Genomic DNA, 20,563 nt, shown 5'->3' on the forward strand with positions numbered 1-20,563 from the left:
AAAGCCACAGTCATCAAAACGGTGTGGTACTGGTACCAAAACAGACATATAGACCAATGGAACAGAATAGAGAACCCAGAAAAAATCCCTTACACCTATGGTCAATTAATCTTTGACGAAGGAGGCAAGAGCATAAAATGGGAAAAAGAAAGTCTATTCAGCAAGAATGGCTGGGAAACCTGGACAGCCACATGCAAATCAATGAAACTAGAACACCCCCTCACACCAGGCATGAAAATAAACTCAAAATGACTGAAAGACTTAAATAGAAGGCAAGACACCATCAAACTCCTGGAAGAGAACATAGGCAAAACTTTAAGTTTTCTTTTTATGACTACTAATAGTTTAATTCTGAGAGAATCATTGCAAGAGCTTTTCATTCTATAGCCCATTTGCCTTAAACTGTATAAAGTTCTTATTTTATATTTTTTAACACCATGGAACACATCCAAAAAAATCTCAGAGGTGTTAACCATTTTATTGTTAAAATATTGTTTTCATAGGAATATGACAAAAGGATTAAAATTTGTACCGACCAAAAATACCCTGAATAGCCAAAGCAATCTTGAGAAAGAAGAACAAAAATAGGCATCACCCTCCTTGAGTTGTCTATATTGCAAAGCTATAGTAATCAAAATAGAATGACACTGGCATACAAACAGATCAGTAGGAGACAATACACAGCCTAGAAAAAAAAAAACCTTCCATATATGGTCAATTAATTTATGACAGGGATCCAAGAATATACAATGGAAGAATGTATGTTCTTGGCAACATAACTGCTATATAGTACAGGGGACTCTACTCAATTTTCTGTGATTATCCATGTGAGAAAAGAATCTGAAAGTGAATGGATGTGTTCGCATATAAAATTGAATCACTCTGTTGTGCAGCAGCAGTTATCACAACATTATAAGTCAAGTATACTTCAACAAAACTTTTTACAAAAAAAAAGAAAACTGGTGCTGGGAAAACTGCACAACCACATGCAAAAGAATAAAACACCATCTTACACCCCACACTCAAACTTAACTCAAAATGGATTAAAGACCTGGACATAAGATCTAAAGCCACTAAACTCCTGGAAGGAAACCCAGGCTGACAGCTCCTTGACATTAGCCTCGACAACAGTTTTTTGGATTTGACACCCAAAAGGCAACAAAAGCAAAAATATCAACTGGGAGTACATTCAACTAAAATGTTTCAACACTGCAAGGAAACAATCAATAAAAGGAAAAGACAACCTACCAAATGGGAGAAAACTTTTGCAAATAATATATCTGATACGGAGTGAATATCCAAAATATATATATATATATATAGAGAGAGAGGAGACAAGACTGTGGAGGAGAGGGGGACACACTCGCCCTCTCCCACAATCACAACAAAAAAAGCACATCTGCAGGATAAATGACTCGCACAGAACAGCAACCAATCACTGGCAGAAGAACCTAAACTCCAATAATGGCAAGAAGTTCATGACATTACTAGGCAAAACAACAGAAAAGAGGAGAGACAGAGAAGGTGAATCCGAGCTGGACAGGTGCTCCCAAAAGGGAACGGAGGAGGAGAAAGGGATCCCATATCCTGGAAAGTCACCTACTCTGGGGAAAGATCAAAGAAACTGGAGGAATCTCCAGATGCAGTGAAGAGTGTAGCAGTAAGTTGGAGTTCTGAAAAGCAGATCGAGAACTGAATGGACCATCTGAACTACAGGCAGAGTCACCAAAAATTGAGACGCCTGGGTGGGGGCTGGGCACCAAGTCCTCGGCTCCAGGTTAGTCCCCAAGAAAGGGCCGGGGGATGCCTGGGTGGGGGCTGGGCACCGAGACCTAGGCTCCAGAGGTTAGTCCCCGAGAATGGGCTGGGGGGTGGGGGCGGAGTGGAGACTGCTTGGGAGGTCTAGAAACCGGTCTGTCAAGTTTGGCGGGGCAGAGACTGGGAGACTAGAAAACAAAGCTGTCGCAGAGGAAGGGAGCAATACTCCAGGGGCGGGGCAGTGGAAAGCCGCATCAGAGGGAACCTGGGAGAAGAGCCTGGTCTGCACCTGTGCTGGGGAGGGGAGAGAAGAAGGGGGGGTCCCCATAGAATACTCCCCGCACCACAGCAAGCTTACAGGCCTGCTAGCTAGCAGAAAGCTGTGCTTCCCAGTGCATCCCCTCCCCCCACCCCCGCCACCTCCTATGCTCTCGCCGGACCTGGGGGTGCCTGCCATCCAGGAGGGCTGGCCTCAACAATTGCCTGAAGCCTACCATCACAGGGGCTGTCTCTGCACAGGCCTGCTTGCCCTTTGGAGGGGCTACACCCCCGCAGAGCAGCACCAAACACCACCAGCCCCCGAGAAAAGGCCTGCAGCCCAGAAAAGCTAGAACAAGCCTAGCCAGGCCGTGAAAAGATCTGCCTAATTCTCAGACGGTCTTTCTGAGTCAGGCTGCCCTGGGGAGGAGCCTCTTGGGTTTCCAGCAGCCCTGCTACCCGCCCAAGCCCCCAGGGGGTGCCAAGACCTAGCAGATCAGCTGCATAGGACTGCCAGCTCCAGGCAGGAGCCCCTGCAGCCCAGAAAAACTGCAACAAGCCTGGCCGGGCTGTGAAAAGTTCTCAGACGGTCTTTCTGAATCGGGCTGCCCTGGGGAGGAGCCTCTTGGGATGGCAGCGGCCCAGCTAGCCACCAAAGCCCTCAGGGGGTGCCACACTCTTGCAGAACAGCTGCAAAGGACTGCCAGCTCTCTGCAGGACCCCCTGCAGCCCAAAAAAGCTGCAACAAGCTTGGCCAAACTGTGAAAAGATCTGCCTACATTCTCAGGCCGTCCTTCTGAGTTGGGCTGCCCTAGGGAAGAGCCTCTTAGGCTCTCAGTGACCCAGGTAGCTGCTCCAGCACCCAGGGGATGCTGCTCTCCTGAGGAACAGCTGCCCAACACCGCCAACCTGCTGCAAGAACCCCACAGCCTAAAAACACCAGAGCAAGCTCTGCATGACCGAGTGAAATCTGCTACCATCGTGGTGTGGACCTCCCAGTCCTGTCTGCCCTCAGGAAGTCCTCCTTTGCTTCAAAGAAACCCTGTTAGCCCCATCAACACTCCAGAAAAGCCACACTGCCTCAAAAAAGACTGACCAACAACGCCAGCCCTCAGGAAATATTCCACAGCAGTGACAAGGCAAACACTGCCCGGTCATGGAGAGTACAACTCCCTCAGGAAAAAGAAAACAACAAGCAAGATGAAGAAGCTGAGAAACCACCCCCAGTCAAACCAACAGGAGAACTCACCCCAAACAGTCAACAATGAAACAGATCTCTGCAGTCCAACAGACCTGGAGTTCAAAAGAGAAATAGTGAAAATACTGAAGGAATTAAGAGAAGATATGAACAGTAATGCAAATACCCTCAGAAAGGAACTAGAAAATATAAGGAGGAGCCAAGAAAAACTAGAACATTCATTTGCAGAGATGCAAACTGAACTAAGGGCAGTAAAAACCAGAATGAATCATGCAGAAGAACGAATCACTGATATGGAAGATAGAGTAATGGAAATCACCCAATCCGGTCAGCAGACAGAAAACCAAATAAAAAAACTGGAAAGCAATATAAGAGACCTATGGGATAATATAAAGCGGGCCAATCTATGCATAATAGGAATTCCAGAAGGAGTAGAAAAAGATAAGGGAATGGAAAATATATTTGAAGAAATTATTGCTGGAAACTTCCCAAATCTAAAGGATACTGGGTTCAAGATACAGGAAGCACAGAGGGCCCCAAACAAACTGAACCCAAATAGACCCACACCAAGACACAGCATAATAAAAATGGCAAAAGTTAGTGACAAAGAGAGGCCTCTAATGGCAGCAAGAGAAAAGCAGAATGTTACCTACAAGGGAACCCCCATAAGATTATCAGCTGATTTCTCTACAGAAACACTACAGGCCATGAGGGAATGGCAAGAGATATTTAAAGTGCTAAAATGAAGAAATATTCAACCTAGAATACTCTATCCAGCAAGAATATCATTTAAAATAGAAGGGGAAATAACAAATTTCTTCCAACAAACAAAAGCTTAAAGAATACAGCAACACAAAACCCAGGTTAAAGGAAATACTGAAAGGGCTTCTCTAAACCAAAAAGAAAGGAAGGAAAGGGAAGGAAAAAAAAGAAGAAGAAGAGGAAGAACTAGGACTGAGGAAACTGCAATCAGAGAGGAGTCACTCAAATAAGCCAGCATACAGATTTAATCATGAACATGCGTCAAACAAAATAAAATTAAAAAGAAAAAAATAAAAAAGAGTCATCAAAACCATAAAATGTGGGCAAGGGATGTTAGGAAATAAATAACCCTTTTTGTTTGTTTGTTTGTATGTTTCTCTTCTTAATTTTAATATAGTAATGAAGTGTTTGAACCTACAGGACAATCAGGCTAAAACACACAATCATAGGAAGGGGTTAGCATACTTAAAAAACAGGGCAACCACAAGCCAAAACCAAATATTGCATTCCCAAAAAAATGAAAAAAAAAAAAAAAAACAAAACACTCAAGCAGATAATAACAGGAGACCATCCAACCAAAAAAATAAAAAAAGAAAATAAAAAAAGAAAGGAAGAATGGAGAACCATAGAATCAACTGGAACACGAGGTTCAAAATGGCAATAAATAATCATCTATCAATTATCACCTTAAATGTCAATGGATCGAATGCCCCAATCAAAAGACACAGAGTGGCTGAGTGGATAAAAAGGCAAAAACCTTCAATATGCTGCCTACAAGAAATTCACCTTAGGACAAAGGATACATATAGATTGAAAGTGAAAGGGTGGGGAAAAATATTTCACGCCAATAGACATGACAGAAAAGCAGGAGTCACAACACTCATATCAGACAAAATAGACTTTAAAACAAAAGACATAAAGAAAGACAAAGAAGGACGCTACTTAATGATTAAGGGATCCATCCAAGGAGAGGATGTTACTATCGTCAACATATATGCCCCAAACATAGGAGCACCCAGATACACACAACAAATATTAACAGACATAAAGGGAGATATTGATGAGACTACAATCATAGTAGGAGACCTTAATACCCCCCTCACATCAATGGGCAGATCCTCTAGACAGAAAACCAACAAAGCAACAGAGATCCTAAAGGAATCGATAGAAAAGTTAGACTTAATTGATATCTTCAGGACACTACATCCAAAAAAAATCAGAATACACATTCTTCTCAAATGCTCATGGAACATTCTCAAGAATCAACCACATATTGGGACACAAAGCTAACCTCAATAAATTTAGGAGCATAGAAATTATCTCAAGTATCTTCTCTGACCACAATGCCATGAAATTAGAAATCAACCATGGGAAAAGGAAAGAGAAAAAACCTACTACATGGAGACTAAACAACATGCTACTAACAGACCAATGGGTCAATGAGGAAATCAAGAAGGAAATTAAAAACTACCTTGAAACAAATGATAATGAAGACACAACCTCTCAAAATCTATGGGATGCTGCGAAAGCAGTGCTCAGAGGGAAAATTTATAGCAATACAGGCCTTTCTCAAAAAAGAAGAAAGATCCCAAATTGACAACTTAACCCTCCACCTAAACGAATTAGAAAAAGAACAAGAAAGTCCTAAAGTCAGCAGAAGGAAGGAAATTATAAAGATCAAAGAAGAAATCAATAAAATAGAGACTCAAAAAACAATAGAGAAAATTAATAAAACCAAGAGCTGGTTCTTTGAAAAGGTGAACAAAATTGACAAACCCCTGGCCAGACTCACTAAAAAGAGGAGAGAAACAACCCAAATAACCAAAATTAGAAATGAAAAAGGAGAAATCACAACGGATACAGCAGAAATACAAAAAACCATAAGAGAATACTATGAACAACTACACGGCAACAAGTTTGACAATCTGGAAGAAATGGACAATTTTCTAGAATCTTACAGCCTGCCAAAACTGAATCAAGTAGAAACAGACCAACTGAACAGACCGATCACTAGAAATGAAATTGAAGAGGCCATAAAATCACTCCCTACAAATAAAAGTCCAGGACCAGATGGCTTCACAGGTGAATTCTATCAAACATATAAAGAGGAATTGGTGCCCATCCTCCTTAAACTCTTTCAAAAGGTTGAAGAAGAAGGAATACTCCCAAAGACATTCTATGATGCCACCATCACCCTCATTCCAAAACCAGACAGAGATACCACCAAAAAAGAAAACTATCGCCCAATATCATTGATGAATATAGGTGCAAAAATTCTCAACAAAATCTTAGCCAACCGAATCCAACAACATATCAAAGAAATTATACACCATGACCAGGTTGGGTTCATCCCAGGTTCACAAGGAGGGTTCAACATACGCAAATCAATCAGCATCAGACACCACATTAACAAAAGAAAAGCCAAAAACCACATGATCATCTCAATAGATGCAGAGAAAGCATTTGACAAAGTCCAACATCCATTCATGGTCAAAACTCTCACCAAAGTGGGTATAGAGGGAACATTCCTGAATATAATCAAAGCCATTTATGATAAACCCACAGCAAATATAATACTCAATGGGGAAAAACTGAGAGCCTTCTCACTCAAATCTGGAACAAGACAGGGATGCCCACTCTCACCACTGCTCTTCAACATAGTACTGGAAGTCCCAGCCACAGCAATCAGACAAACAAAAGAAATAAAAGGCATCCATATAGGAAGAGAAGAGATAAAACTGTCACTGTATGCAGATGACATGATACTATACATAGAAATCCCTAAGGACTCAACCCCAAAACTACTTGAACTGATTCATAAATTCAGCAAAGTAGCAGGATATAAGATTAACATTCAGACGTCAGTTGCATTTCCGTATACCAGCAACGAAATATTAGAAAAGGAATACAAAAACACGATACCTTTTAAAATTGCACCTCACAAAATCAAATACCTCGGAATACACCTGACCAAGGAGGTAAAGGACCTATATGCCGAGAACTATAATACTCTAATCAAAGAAATCAAAGAAGATGAAAAGAAATGGAAAGATATTCCATGCTCCTGGGTTGGAAAAATTCATATTTTTGTAAAAATGGCCATACTACCCAAAGCAATCTACAGATTCAATGCGATCCCTCTCAAATTACCCATGACAGTTTTCATAGAACTAGAACAAACAATCCAAACATTTATATGGAACCACAAAAGACCCAGAATCGCCAAAGCAATCCTGAGAAACAAAAACCAAGGAGGAGGCATAACTCTCCCAGGCTTCAAGAAATACTACAAAGCCACAGTCATCAAAACAGTGTGGTACTGGTATCAAAACAGACAGACAGACAGACCAATGGAGCAGAATAGAGAGCCCAGAAATAAACCCTGACACCTAGGGTCAATTAATCTTTGACAAGGGAGGCAAGAACATAAAATGGGAAAAAGACAGTCTTTTCAGCAAGCATTGCTGGGAAACCTGGACAGCTGCATGCAAAGCAAAGAAACTAGAACACACCCTCACACCATGCACAAAAACAAACTCAAAATGGCTGAAAGACTTAAATATACGACAGGACACCATCAAACTCCTAGAAGAAAACATAGGCAAAACACTCTCTGACATCAACATCATGAATATTTTCTCAGGTCAGTCTCCTAAAGCAATAGAAATTAGAGCAAAAATAAACCCATGGGACCTCATCAAACTGAAAACCTTTTGCACAGCAAAGGAAACCAAAAAGAAAACAAAAAGACAACTTACAGAATGGGAGAACATAGTTTCAAATGATGCAACCGATAAGGGCTTAATCTCTAGAATATATAAACAACTTATACAACTCAACAGCAAAAAAACCAATCAATCAATGGAAAAAATGGTCAAAAGACCTGAATAGACATTTCTCCAAAGAAGATGTACAGATGGCCAGCAAACACATGAAAAAATGCTCAACATCGCTGATTATAAGAGAAATGCAAATCAAAACTACCATGAGATACCACCTCACTCCAGTCAGAATGGCCATCATTACTAAATCCACAAATAACAAGTGCTGGAGGGGCTGTGGAGAAAAGGGAACCCTCCTGCACTGCTGGTGGGAATGTAAACTGGTACAGCCACTATGGAGAACAGTTTGGAGATACCTTAGAAATCGATACATAGAACTTCCATATGACCCCGCAATCCCACTCTTGGGCATCTATCCGGACAAAACTCTACTTAAAAGAGACACGTGCACCTGCATGTTCATTGCAGCACTATTCACAATAGCCAGGACATGGAAACAACCCAAATGTCCATCGACAGATGATGGGATTCGGAAGATGTGGTATATATACACAATGGAATACTACTCAGCCATAAAAAAGAATGACATAATGCCATTTGCAGCAACATGAATGGAACTAGAGAATCTCATCCTGAGTGAAATGAGCCAGAAAGACAAAGACAAATACCATATGATATCACTTATAGCTGGAATCTAATATCCAGCACAAATGAACATCTCCTCAGAAAAGAAAATCATGGACTTTGAGAAGAGACTTGTGGCTGTCTGATGGGAGGGGGAGGGAGTGGGAGGGATCGGGAGCTTGGGCTTATCAGACACAGCTTAGAATAGATTTACAAGGAGATCCTGCTGAATAGCATTGAGAACTATGTCTAGATACTCATGTTGCAACAGAAGAAAGGGTGGGGGAAAAAACTGTAATTGCAATGTATACATCTAAGGATAACCTGACCCCCTTGGTGTACAGTGGGAAAAAAAAAACAACAAAAAACAAAAACAAGACCCATGTATATGCTGTCTTCAAGAGACCCACTTCACTTCTAGGGACACATACAAATGGAGAGTGAGAGGATGGAAGAAAATATTTCACACAAACAGGGATCAAAAGAAAGCTGGAGTAGCAATACTCATATCAGACAAAGCAGACTCTAAAATGAAGACTATTTTAAGGGACAATGAAGGACATTAAATAATGATCAAACGATCAATCCAAGAAGATGATATAACAATTTTAAATATCTACGCACCCAACACAGGGTCACCACAATATATAAGGCAACTGCCAACAACCTTAAAAGGAGGAATCAACAATAACACAATCATAGTGGGGAATTTTAACACCCCACTTACAGCAATGGACAGATCAACCAGACAGAAAATCAATAAGGAAACACAGGCCCTGAATGATGCATTAAACCAGATGGACTTAATAGATATTTATAGGACATTCCATCCAAAAGCAACAGAATACACATTCTTCTCAAGTGCACATGGAACATTCTCTACGACGGATCATATCCTGGGCTGCAAATCCAACATCACTCACTTTAAGAAAATTGAAATCATTTCAAGTATCTTTTCCGACCACAATGCTATACGACCAGAAATCAACAACAAGAAAAAAACTGCAAAAAACACAAACAGGTGGAGACTAAACAACATGCTACGAAACAACCAATGGCTCACTGACGAAATCAAAGAGGAAATTAAAAAATATGCGGCAGCAAATGACAGCGAAGATACGACACCCCAACACCTATGGGATGCAGCAAAAGCCGTTCTAAGAGGAAAGTTTATAGCGATACAAGCCCACCTCCGGAAACAAGAAAATGCTCAAATAAACAAGCTAACTTTACATCTAAAGCAGCTCGAGAGAGAAGAACAGACAAGACCTAAAGTTAGTAGAAGGAAAGAAATCAGAAAGATCAGAGCAGAAATCCATGAAATAGAAACAAAGAAAACCATAGAAAAGATCAGTGAAATGAAAAGCTGGTTCTTCGAAAAGATCAACAAAATCGATAAGCCCCTAGACAGACTTATCAAGCAAAAAAGAGAGAGGACTCAAATCAATAAAGTTAGAAATGAAAAAGGAGAGGTAACAACGGACATCACAGAAATACAAAGGATCATAAGAGACTACTGTATGCAACTATACACCAATAAAACAGAAAACCTAGAAGAAATGGACAAATTCTTAGAAAAGTACAATCTTCCAAGACTAAACCAAGATGAAATAGAAAAGATGAATGGACCCATCACAAGAACTGAAATTGAAACTGTGATTAAAAAACTTCCAACAAACAAAAGTCCAGGACCAGATGGCTTCACAGGCGAATTCTATCAAACATTTAGAGAAGAGCTAACACCTCTCCTTCTGAAACGATTTCAAAAAATTGCAGAGGAAGGGACACTCCCAAACTCATTCTATGAGGCCACCATCACCCTGATACCAAAACCAGACAAAGATACCACAAACAAAGAAAACCACAGGCCGATTTCACTGATGAACATTGATGCAAAAATCCTCAACAAAATACTAGCAAACCGCATCCAACAATACACTAAGAGGATTGTACATCATGATCAAGTGGGATTTATCCCAGGGATGCAAGGGTTCTTCAATATCCGCAAATCCATCAGTGTGATACACCATATTAACAAACTGAAGAATAGAAACCATATGATCCTCTCAATAGATGTGGAAAAAGCCTTTGACAAAATCCAACACCCATTTCTGATAAAAACCCTTCAGAAAGTGGGCATAACGGGAACCTACCTCAGCATGATAAAGGCCATATATGACAAACCCACAGCAAACATCATTCTCAATGGTGAAAAGCTGAAAGAATTCCTGCTGAGAGCACAAACAAGACAAGGATGTCCGCTCTCGACACTACTCTTCAACACAGTGTTGGAAGTCCTAGCCACAGCAATCAGAGAAGTAAAAGAAATAAAAGGAATCCAAATTGGAAAGGAAGAAGTAAATCTATCCCTATTTGCAGATGACATGATACCATACCTAGAGAATCCTAAAGACACTACCAGAAAACTGTTAGATCTCACCCACAAATTTGGCAAAGTCACAGGATACAAAATTAACACACAGAAATTGACGGCATTTCTATACACTAACAATGAAAGAGCAGAAAAGGAAATTAGGGAAGCAATCCCATTTACCATCACATCCAAAAGATTAAAATACCTAGGAGTAAACCTACCTGAAGAGACAAAAGACCTGTACTCTGAAAACTACAAGATGCTGATGAAAGAAATCAAAGATGACACAAACAGATGGAAAGATATACCATGCTGGTGGATTGGAAGAATTAATATTATCAAAATGACTATACTACCCAAGGCAATCTACAGATTCAATGCAATCCCTAGCAAATTACCAAGGACATTTTTCACAGAACTCAAACCAAATATTTTAAAGTTTGTTTGGAAGCACAAAAGACCCAGAATATCCAAAGACATCCTGAAAACGAAAAATGGAGCTGGAGGAATCAGGCTCCCTGACTGCCGACCATACTACAAAGCAACAGTCATCAAAACCGCATGGTACTGGCCCAGAGACAGAAATATAGATCAGTGGAACAGGATAGAAAGCCCAGAATTAAACCCATGCACCTACAGCCAACTAATCTGTGACAAAGGAGGCAAGACTATACAATGGAGAAAGGACAGCTTGTTCAATAAGTGGTGCTGGGAAAACTGGACAGCCACATGGAAAAGAATGAAATTAGGAGATTTCTTAACCCTTACGTAAAAATAAACTCCAAATGGATTAAAGACCTAGATATAAGACTAGATACTATAAAACTCCTAGAGGAAAACATAGGCCAAAACCTCTCGGACATAAACCACAGGAGTATTTTCTCATATCTATCTCCTAGAGTAATGACAATAACAACAACAACAAAATACTTAAAAATGTACAATCTCCCACAACTGAATCCTGCAAGAAATAGTAATTATGACCAGTCAGATTACCAGTAATGAAATTGAATCAGTAATTTAAAAACTCCCGGCAAACAAAAGCCCAGCACCAGTTGGTGCCATAAGTGAATTCTACCAACATTGAAAGAAGAGTTAATGCAGATAAATGACCTAACCAGGAAGTCTAAAAAACAACAAACGTAGCCCAAAGATACAGAGGAAGGAAATGTTAAAGATGTGAGCAGCAAAAAATGAATATGGCCTTGAAAGACAATAGGAAATATAACAAACTTAAGAGCTATTTCTTTAAAAAATGAACAACAAAATTAAAAGCTATTAGCTAGACCAAGAAAAAAGAGAGAACTCAAATAATTGAAGGGGGAGACATTACAGCAGACACCACAGATCTAGAGACAGTCATAAAGGAGTAGTATGAACTATTCTGTCCCCCAAACTGATGACCCAGGATAAATGAACACATTCCTATAAACATGCAGCATTTCAATTAGGTCAGGAGGAAATAGATAAGCTGAAGAAAATGCACAAGGAGTAAGTCGTGTAAGGAGATTGAAGCAATAATAATAATAAAAAACACCCCCAAGAAAAAAACCCAGGACCAGATGGCCCCATGGGGTCAATTATACCAAAAATTTAAAGATAAACACAAGTCCTTTGAAATTCTTCCGAAAGTATTAAGAGGAGCAAACACTTTAAAGTCACTTTACCAGTCCAATGTCACCCTATTACCAAAGTGGGACAAGGACTCCATCAGAAAAGGAAATTCCAGGCTAGTATCCTTGAAGAACATAGATGCAAAAATCTCAGAAAAATACTGGTTAACCAAACTCAAGAGCACATTAAAAAGTATGCTCAACTTTTAATCTTGTGATGCAAGGATCGTTCAATATTCCCAAATCAGTCAGTATGATTCACCACATTAATAGAATAAAGGATTAAAAGCCATATGATATAGATGTAGAGAAAACATTTGAAAAAATAAACCATCTTTTCATGAAAAAAACCCCTCAACCATTAGGTACAGAAAGAAGGTACCTCAATATAATAAAGGCCATAGGTGACCGGCCCCCAGCCAGCATCTTCCTCAGAGGTGAAGGGCTCAAAGCTTTTCCTCCAAGATGAGGACTAGGACAAGGAGGCCCACTCTCACCACTTTTATTCAGTGCAGTACTGCAAGTCCTAGCCAGGGCAAACAGGCAAGAAAAAGAAAGGAAAGGCAACTAAATCGGAAAGGGAGAAGTGAAAGTGTCTGTGTTTGCACAGATGGCACGATCTTATACACGGGAAACACTAACGACTCCATCAGACAACCCCACGCAAGTCACCCTGCCCTTTGGGACAATCGAGATGAATCTGGAGGACATTGTGCCAAGTGAGATGTGCCAGACAAAATGACAAATAAGTACGGTACTGCTCACATGTGGAATCTAACAAAATTGGATCACATAGAAACGGAGAGTAGAATGGGGCTTGCCAGGAGCTTGGAATGTGGGGAATGAGGAGAGGTTGATCAAAGGGTACAAACACTCAGTTATAAGATGAGTAGGTTCTAAGGGCTGACTATACTGCATGGAAACCAGAGTTAATAACACTGCGTTGTATACTTGGTATGTGCTAAGAGAGCTAACACTGAGCATTCTCGAAACAGAGTAAGTCTGGGAACTGACGAATACATTAATTAATTTTACTGAGGTAATCATTTCAGAGTGCGTACATATATATATCAAATCATCATATTGGATGCCCCTAACGTCCCACGGTGTAAACGCAAAGTATAAATAGACCCAAACTGGTAGGTGCCCTAAAGGGGAACTGAAGACGTCCAGGCAAGAGCAGCAGGATGAGTCTGAGAAGATGTGGTGACCAGCCACCACCGATTCCACATTAACGTCCTGAGGACTGGAAAGTCCTAAAGCTTTCCAGGAGCAGGGCAGCTGCAGCCACTGGTTCATGCTGGCCCAGGTGTGTGATTTTTTCCTTTTTGGCGACACCCACAGCATGTAGAATTTCTCCAGAGAGGGATTGAGGCTATGCCACAGCAGAGACTTTGCTGGAGCCTTAACACGGTGCAGCAGCAAGGAACTCCCCAGGTGTGGTTTGCCCAGGGCAGGGTGGTTTTCATTCCCCCCACGTTTGGTAAGCAACTGTTAAGAGGAGTTGTTGGGGAGTTCCGGTCGTGGCGCAGTGGTTAACGAATCCGACTAGGAACCATGAGGTTGCGGGTTCGGTCCCTGCCCTTGCTCAGTGGGTTAACGATCCGGTGTTGCTGTGAGCTGTGGTGTAGGTTGCAGATGCAGCTTGGATCCTGTGTTGCTGTGGCTCTGGCGTAGGCCGGTGGCTAGAGCTCCGATTCGACCCCTAGCCTGGGAACCTCCATATGCCGCGGGAGCGGCCCAAGATATAGCAAAAGACCAAAAAAAAAAAAAAAAAAAAAAAAAGAGGAGTTGTTGCCATGATTGGATGAAGTCTGTACTTGCTGGTCTTGCGAGGGAGGCAGCAGTGAAAGAGCCGATGCTGAGAGCAGTGTCACTAGTGGCCGTTGACAGGCGGCCTTTAGCCAGCATATGACACTAAAATCGGGTGATGTCCTTAGCAGCATGGACCACAGACCCACTGACAGAGGCTACCCTGAATTTTGTGTGTTTCTTTCTGGGAAGGAAGGTCAGTGTCTGCCCTCAGCCGAAATGATGGGTCCATTTGTTCCCTGCCTGGATGCCAGGACAACGTCAACGTCTGACATGTCAGCTCTGCGCATCCTGTCCATGCTGCTGCTGCTGGTCAGCCAGTCCCTGGATGGGCACGTCTAAGCACAGCCCCAATTCCAGGCAGGAAACACCAGCCTGTGCCAAGGATGACCTCAGTTCTTCCTTGGCAGGGCTTAGACCTGTCCCCAAGGTGCTGGTCAGCTCCTCCAGAGAGTCCTGGATCCATGAGCTGGTTCTGCCTAATTAGGGAGAGCAGGTTCTGGGCTAATTGGTCCCTCAGGGCCCCCAAGCACTAACTGTGAGCCATCTCTGTGGACGTCAGATGAGGCAGGGCTTCTCCAGCCGGGCTCACCATCTCTGCCTGACCTTCATCTTGTCTGCAGTGTACCCATGGTACTTTTTTTCCCTTTTAGTCAACTCTTTCTTCAAGTGATTGCCAAGAATTCTCAAGTGTTTTCCTGAGAAGGGAGTTTCTTCAGAGGATACCAGGAGCTCCAGAGATTCTTTTCCATCTTTCGTAAGCACCTCCTGTGAGTGAATGTGGATTCTATGTGTCATGTGTGTGCTTTGATTTGGGTGGATGATGCTATTTTACTCTGGGACTAAGAGCCGTGAGACCCCTTTGCCTGTCATGTTGGAGAACAAAAGTTCTGTAAAAAGGGAAGTGAGTAATGTGCACAAAAGGTGGTATAAAATCACTCTCTCCATCTGTGTGTGTGTGTGTGTGTGTGTGTCTTTCTCTTCTTTACCGTGAGAAATTGCTGGTTGAGAAGTGTTAGTGTTTTCCACACCAGTGAAGACATTCCAGTTGGCTGTCTGGATGTCATTCTGGACCACCGCTCACAGAGACACATCTCTGTCACATTTCGGGAAAGCCCTAATCTCCAGGCATTGACTCTAAAGCAGGCGGGCACAGGGAGACCAGACTGAAGACACACCATGCAGTGGTTGGTTGGTCCCCAGCTTTATGCAGACTTGTGACAATCTCCTTTTTCTTTAAAGTGCTGCAAGCTAAGTGGTGAAGTATTTTTAAAAAGCATGAACTTGAAATCCGCTCAGTGCCCCCCATGGAACCCCAGTTTATAAAGTGCCAAGACACCTTCACTTGCACCTCCATCCAGAAGCTGGCCTCCATGAGCCCAAGTGCCCACTATTTCTGGATGATCCTGGTGGCGGGGGGTGCTTCATTCAGCTGAAGAGTTTTGGTGATTACATGTCTCTAATTTGCAGGGGTCCCCGTAATGGGTTGTGCAGGGGCAGGCAGCTGCCAGATCTGGGTTTGGTACCATTCTGGTTCTTGGCATTCCAGTGACCCTGGGTGTGAAGACCCTTGGCTGACTTCAGTCCATGCTGCCCTGTTGTGGTCAGTCTAGGAGGCGACATGAGGATTTTGGAAACAGGTTCTTTGCCATAAAAGGTTACTTTATCTTGCCATTCTTCCTTTGTGACCAGACACTGCGTGCATGTGTGGCAAAACAAAACGTTTCAAGTAGGAGAAAGAGCTCAGGAACCCTTCTGCTGGGTTTCCCTGATAGTCGAGCCCAACTGCAACCCCACACATGCTCAGTGCTCCATGAGGGCTAGGGAAGGACACGTCATGCACGCTGTCCAGGTCTTGGAGTCTGGGGATTTGGGGGAGTGGCCGTCTCGGTCCTGCACCAGCAGAGAGGGGGTGGGCACTGGAGCTTCTCCACACCTCGTTGGGCAGCTGCTCTCACTGCAGTTTCCCAGGGGTCCAAAATTATCAGGGGCACAAAGCTCCACTTTTATTGCTGGCCTGGGATTTGAACTTCTCTTTCTTGCTACACCCATTCTAGCAAGATGGAACATTCAGCTCCAGTGTAAAAGTGAGTCCCTCTGTCTCTACAGCCAGTGGCAGAGCAGCCCCTGGGCTCCCAGAGGGCCCCAGCCTGGCACCCACCAGGGTGGTGATGAACCAGACGCTGGTCACCGAGTTCCTCATTCTGGGATTCTCCGAACCTCCTGGGCTGCAAACACTGCTTTTTCTCGCCTTCCTGCTCCTCTACACCGTGGCCCTCTCGGGAAACCTGCTCATCGTGGCGGTCATCAGCTCCAGCCCAGCCCTGCACACCCCCATGTACTTCTTCCTGGTCCACCTGGCCTTGGTGGACATCCTCTGCACCTCCACCATCCTGCCTAAGCTGCTGGTGGGCATGGTGGCCAGCAGGACCATCTCCTATGGGGGCTGCATGGCCCAGCTCTTTTTCTTCACGTGGTCCATGGGGGCCGAGCTGCTACTCTTCTCTGCCATGGCCTATGACCGCTACGTTGCCATCTGTCGGCCCCTCCACTACAGTGCCCTGATGGGCCCCCAGGTGTGCCAGCTCTTGGCAGGAGTGGTGTGGACAGTCAGCCTGACCAACACCGGTGTGAACACTGGCCTCTTGTTGCGCCTGCCGTTCTGCCACTCCAATGTGGTTGAGCACTTCTTCTGCGAAATCCCGCCTCTGCTGAAGCTCTCCTGTGCCCCGACCCACCTGAACGAGACCATGGCCTTCACTGCGGATCTTTTCCTGGCGGTGGGGAACTTTTCCGTGATCATGCTCTCCTATGGCTGCATCATCAGCAGCATCCTGCACATACGCTCAGCTGCGGGCAAGCAGCGGGCCTTCTCCACATGTTCCTCCCACCTGCTGGTGGTCACCATGTACTACTCCACTGTCATCTACACCTACATCCGCCCCACGTCCAGCTACTCGCTGGACAAGGACAAGTTGGTGTCAGTGATCTACACCTCTGTGGCACCCTCCCTGAACCCCCTCATCTACTCACTGAGAAACACAGAGGTGAAAGTGGCACTCGGGAGGCTGCTCTCCTACCGCTGAGGTCTGTCCTCGTCACCCAGCCTGCCCCCATCCCCCCAGGGTGGGGCCCAGCACAGTTTTCCCTAAAGTGGGGCATGTTTGGTCCTGGAAGCCTCTGTTGTTTTCTCTGAGCACACACGTGAAGTACCATTCAGTGACCATGGGACCAGTTCTGACCCATTATGCCCTGGGGGCTGGAGTTGCCCCTAAACCTCCAGTTGCCCCTAAAACCTGGGGTTGTGTGTGACTTCTTCATGACCTGAGAAGCACTAAGTACATGTGCAGGTGGGCTGAGCCCTTTCTCCGACCCTCCTCCCAGGTTCTCCCAAGGAGGCCATCTCTGGATCTTGTGGACAAGCCAGGGTTTGCTCGGGCTCTCCCGCTGTGAGCTCCTTCCATTGCGGTGGCCTTTGCCTTAGTCAGAGTGGGGGCTGAGCAGGGAAGGAGGGGGCTGAATGGAGGGTAGGAGTTTCAGGAGGACAGGTTCTCCCAGGCAGCAGAGTCTCCAAGAGGAGTCCTTCAGAAAGGGGAGTGCTTTTTAGGGTACTATTTTGACAAGGCTTTTTCAAGTCAGCAGTGTAAAGATGTTACAGGCATCAGTAAGGGCAGCGGCCTGGAGGCTTCCTTTCCTTCTTCCTCCACCACCAACCAGGAATCCAGCCAACCTCTCCTTGGAAGACGCTGGCTCCAGGAAGGTTGGGTTCAGGAGGGTTTGGGCACCAGGACAGGTGCTGGGGATGAGGTTCTTCACGGGCAAGCACTTTTTGTTCCCTTGTGATTTGACTTTGCACTGCTGGGGGCGGCAGTGTGGGGAGGTTGTGTGGCTTGAAGGAATGTGGGAGAAAGGACCCTTGAGGGAACAGGGTTTTCAGTCTTGTGGGGTTTGGCACCCTCTCTGAGCAACTCTGACTCCTCCACATTGTCTTGTCTCTCTCCCTGTACACACTGTAAGTCCTCTGAGGATGAGGACCCGGTCCTGTCCACCTCATATCTTCAATCCCTGGTTGTTGGTCTAAAGCAATTCATTCTGGAAGCATTGCACACCAGGCCCATGGCAGGCACCCAGTAAAGACCAGTTGACTGACAGAAGGAGTGAGAGGTAGGGATGACTTCTACCAAATAGACCGCTAGACCCAGTTTTGGAAAGGCTTGGCAGAGGCATTTTTGTGACATGGTCAGTCAGTGAATGGTGACCATTGTCTTTATTTTCCTAATCAGAAACAAACTTCCTGTTTATGAGATTTGTGATGCCTGTGGAAATTGGGTGGTGGCCAGTGGCTGAGTTTGCAGCACAGTCCTGGAGCCTGAGCTTTCACAGAAGGTCACAGGGAGGAGGGGGTGATCAGTCAGCTGAATGTTGAGGGTTAGTGGGCCCCACGCTGTGGCTTTGCCCTCCATGTATGTAGGCTTAGCTTTCTGAGATGCTCTGTCCTCAGGGGAAGCAGGAGGTCTGCAGGAGGTGCTTCCAGACCAGAACCCTGAAGCCATAATCTGCGTGAGGGGCACGGCTCTTCCACACTGGGGGAGGCACTGCAGTGCGGTGCCCGTCCAGAGCCCTCGTGGAGGACCCGCAGCCCAGGCAGCCACTGTAAGGCTCACACCCCTAACTCATATGAATTCCTGGTTTCTGTTGCTGTGTGCTGTAGGGATGTCCCGAAGAAGATAATGGGGTTTCTTTTCATTACAAAGGGATTCTATGCTGGTAAAGTTAGAAAATAAGACCTTTAAAGGGTGAATATACTCGAGCAAAACCCCTGTAATTCCACTGAGAGGTAACCATTTATAACATTCTGGTGTAAACAGGTTTTTTTTCTTGTTTTTTTCCTGTTTGTATGCGTTCCTGCACATACACAGACTTTACTAAATAGAGGATTATTCCGTACTTACTATTTAAAAGAGAACCTGTTTCTCTCACTTTTGAAAACACCATGTACTTCTTTACATGGCATTCCAGGCTTTTCCGAATTGATTCATTTGGGAAGTCCTGTATTTCATTATCGGCATGGGAATGCAGTTATCAAGATATGCAGCAGTCAAGCTCTAGATTCAAATTCTCAGAAAGTTCTCTCGTTCTTTCCTTCTGTTTTATTTCCAAAATAAAATGTATGTATAATGAAATTTTGTAAATTGAGATTTAAAAAGAGACACTGTGCTATTTCTAATTCTGTAATCTTTCAGTAGGTTGTATCAGATTAGCCTCCACATAGGCAGCAAGTATCATCTCCCGAATAAAACAACCTTTTAATGCCACAATTCTTTTTGTAGCTGAGGGTGTTGTATACCAGGCAAAGCAGGACAGAAATAACCTGTGAAAGGATGGCGTCATTATACTGATTTTCCTCTGGCTAAACTCAATTTTCAGCTGAGCATGGGGCACAAGCAACTCCTCATCAGGCCACACTCTCATCGGTTTGATGTGCCCAAGGACAGAGACTGGGACAGGTGGTGATTGAAATTTGAGTTCCACCAAGGAGAGGAGCTTGGCCATTACCTGAGCGTCCCCATTAAAACAGAAGAAGGGCCACACTTAGGAATAACTCTTCATTACAGGACTAAGGGCCTACCCTAAGGCAGAGGTCATTCAAACACAGATCAAAAAGCACAGTGACATACAGCCTCACACCTGCTAGAATATCTGTCCTGCAGAAGACAAAGATGACACATGTTTGTGCAGGTGTGGGGCAAAGGGAACCCTTGTGCACTCTCGGTGGGAGTGTAACTGGTGCAGTCACTGTAGCGAACCACATGGAGGCTCCTCAACAAGTTGAGTTAGAATTTCCTTGGGGTCCAACAGTCTCACCTCTGGGCATATATCCAAAGGACCTGAATCAGGATCTTGGAGACCTTCCTTACCCGGAGAGAAGCCAGACCGAAGTCTCCTGATTCTATTTATAGGAAATGTTTGAGTTAGGCAGATGCAGACAGACTGGTGGTTGCTAGGGTCAGGGTGGGGGTGGGTGCAGGGAGCAGTAGGCAGTTATCACGTAAAAGCACAAGGTTCCTGGAGTGAGGAGTCCAGATGGCAGAGTAGAAGGACCCAAGCTCACCTCCTCTCATGAAAACGCCAAACGGATTGTCGAACAACCCTCAACAAAAAAGAGTTGATTCTACCAAAAAAGATATACTACCCCAAAAGAAAAAGAAGCCATGAGAAGATGGGGGTGGGGGTTGTGATTTTGCTGTATAAGCAAATCCCATACCTGCTGGGTGGGTGTATAGTTACAGACTGCACAATAACTATATGGCAGAGACATTCCCACAGGGGTGAGAGTTCTGAGCCCCACATCAGGTTCCCGTGCCCATGGTCTGACATCGGG

At 44.1% G+C, this 20,563-nt stretch overlaps 1 protein-coding gene across 2 annotated transcripts; it reads left to right on the forward strand.

The window, feature by feature from the left end:
• The first annotated feature begins 1,486 nt into the window (after positions 1-1,486).
• On the forward strand, positions 1,487-19,496 carry LOC100153720 (olfactory receptor 13G1-like). 2 transcript variants are annotated; one of them, XM_084997849.1, is made up of 4 exons: positions 1,487-1,777; positions 13,422-13,678; positions 14,835-14,951; positions 16,291-19,496. In XM_084997849.1, the coding sequence occupies exon 4, from the start codon at positions 16,353-16,355 to the stop codon at positions 17,265-17,267; it is 915 nt and encodes a 304-aa protein (XP_084853975.1). In that variant the 5' UTR covers positions 1,487-1,777; positions 13,422-13,678; positions 14,835-14,951; positions 16,291-16,352; the 3' UTR covers positions 17,268-19,496. The 2 variants fall into 2 exon arrangements, with proteins under 2 accessions (XP_084853975.1, XP_084853976.1); XM_084997850.1 differs by lacking the exon at positions 13,422-13,678 and having other exon boundaries at positions 1,627-1,777; positions 14,835-14,938; positions 16,291-19,364.
• Positions 19,497-20,563: the final 1,067 nt, after the last annotated feature.

Source organism: Sus scrofa, chromosome 14 (assembly GCF_054392235.1).
Source record: "Sus scrofa isolate SSC_HxYL_T2T_F1_AM1 chromosome 14, Sscrofa_HxYL_maternal_Yorkshire_Landrace_v2.0, whole genome shotgun sequence".
Lineage (NCBI taxonomy): Eukaryota > Metazoa > Chordata > Mammalia > Artiodactyla > Suidae > Sus > Sus scrofa.

Coding starts and splice junctions, on each gene's coding strand:
- LOC100153720 (XM_084997849.1), top strand. CDS start 16,353: ATGAACCAGACGCTGGTCACCGAGTTCCTCATTCTGGGATTCTCCGAA.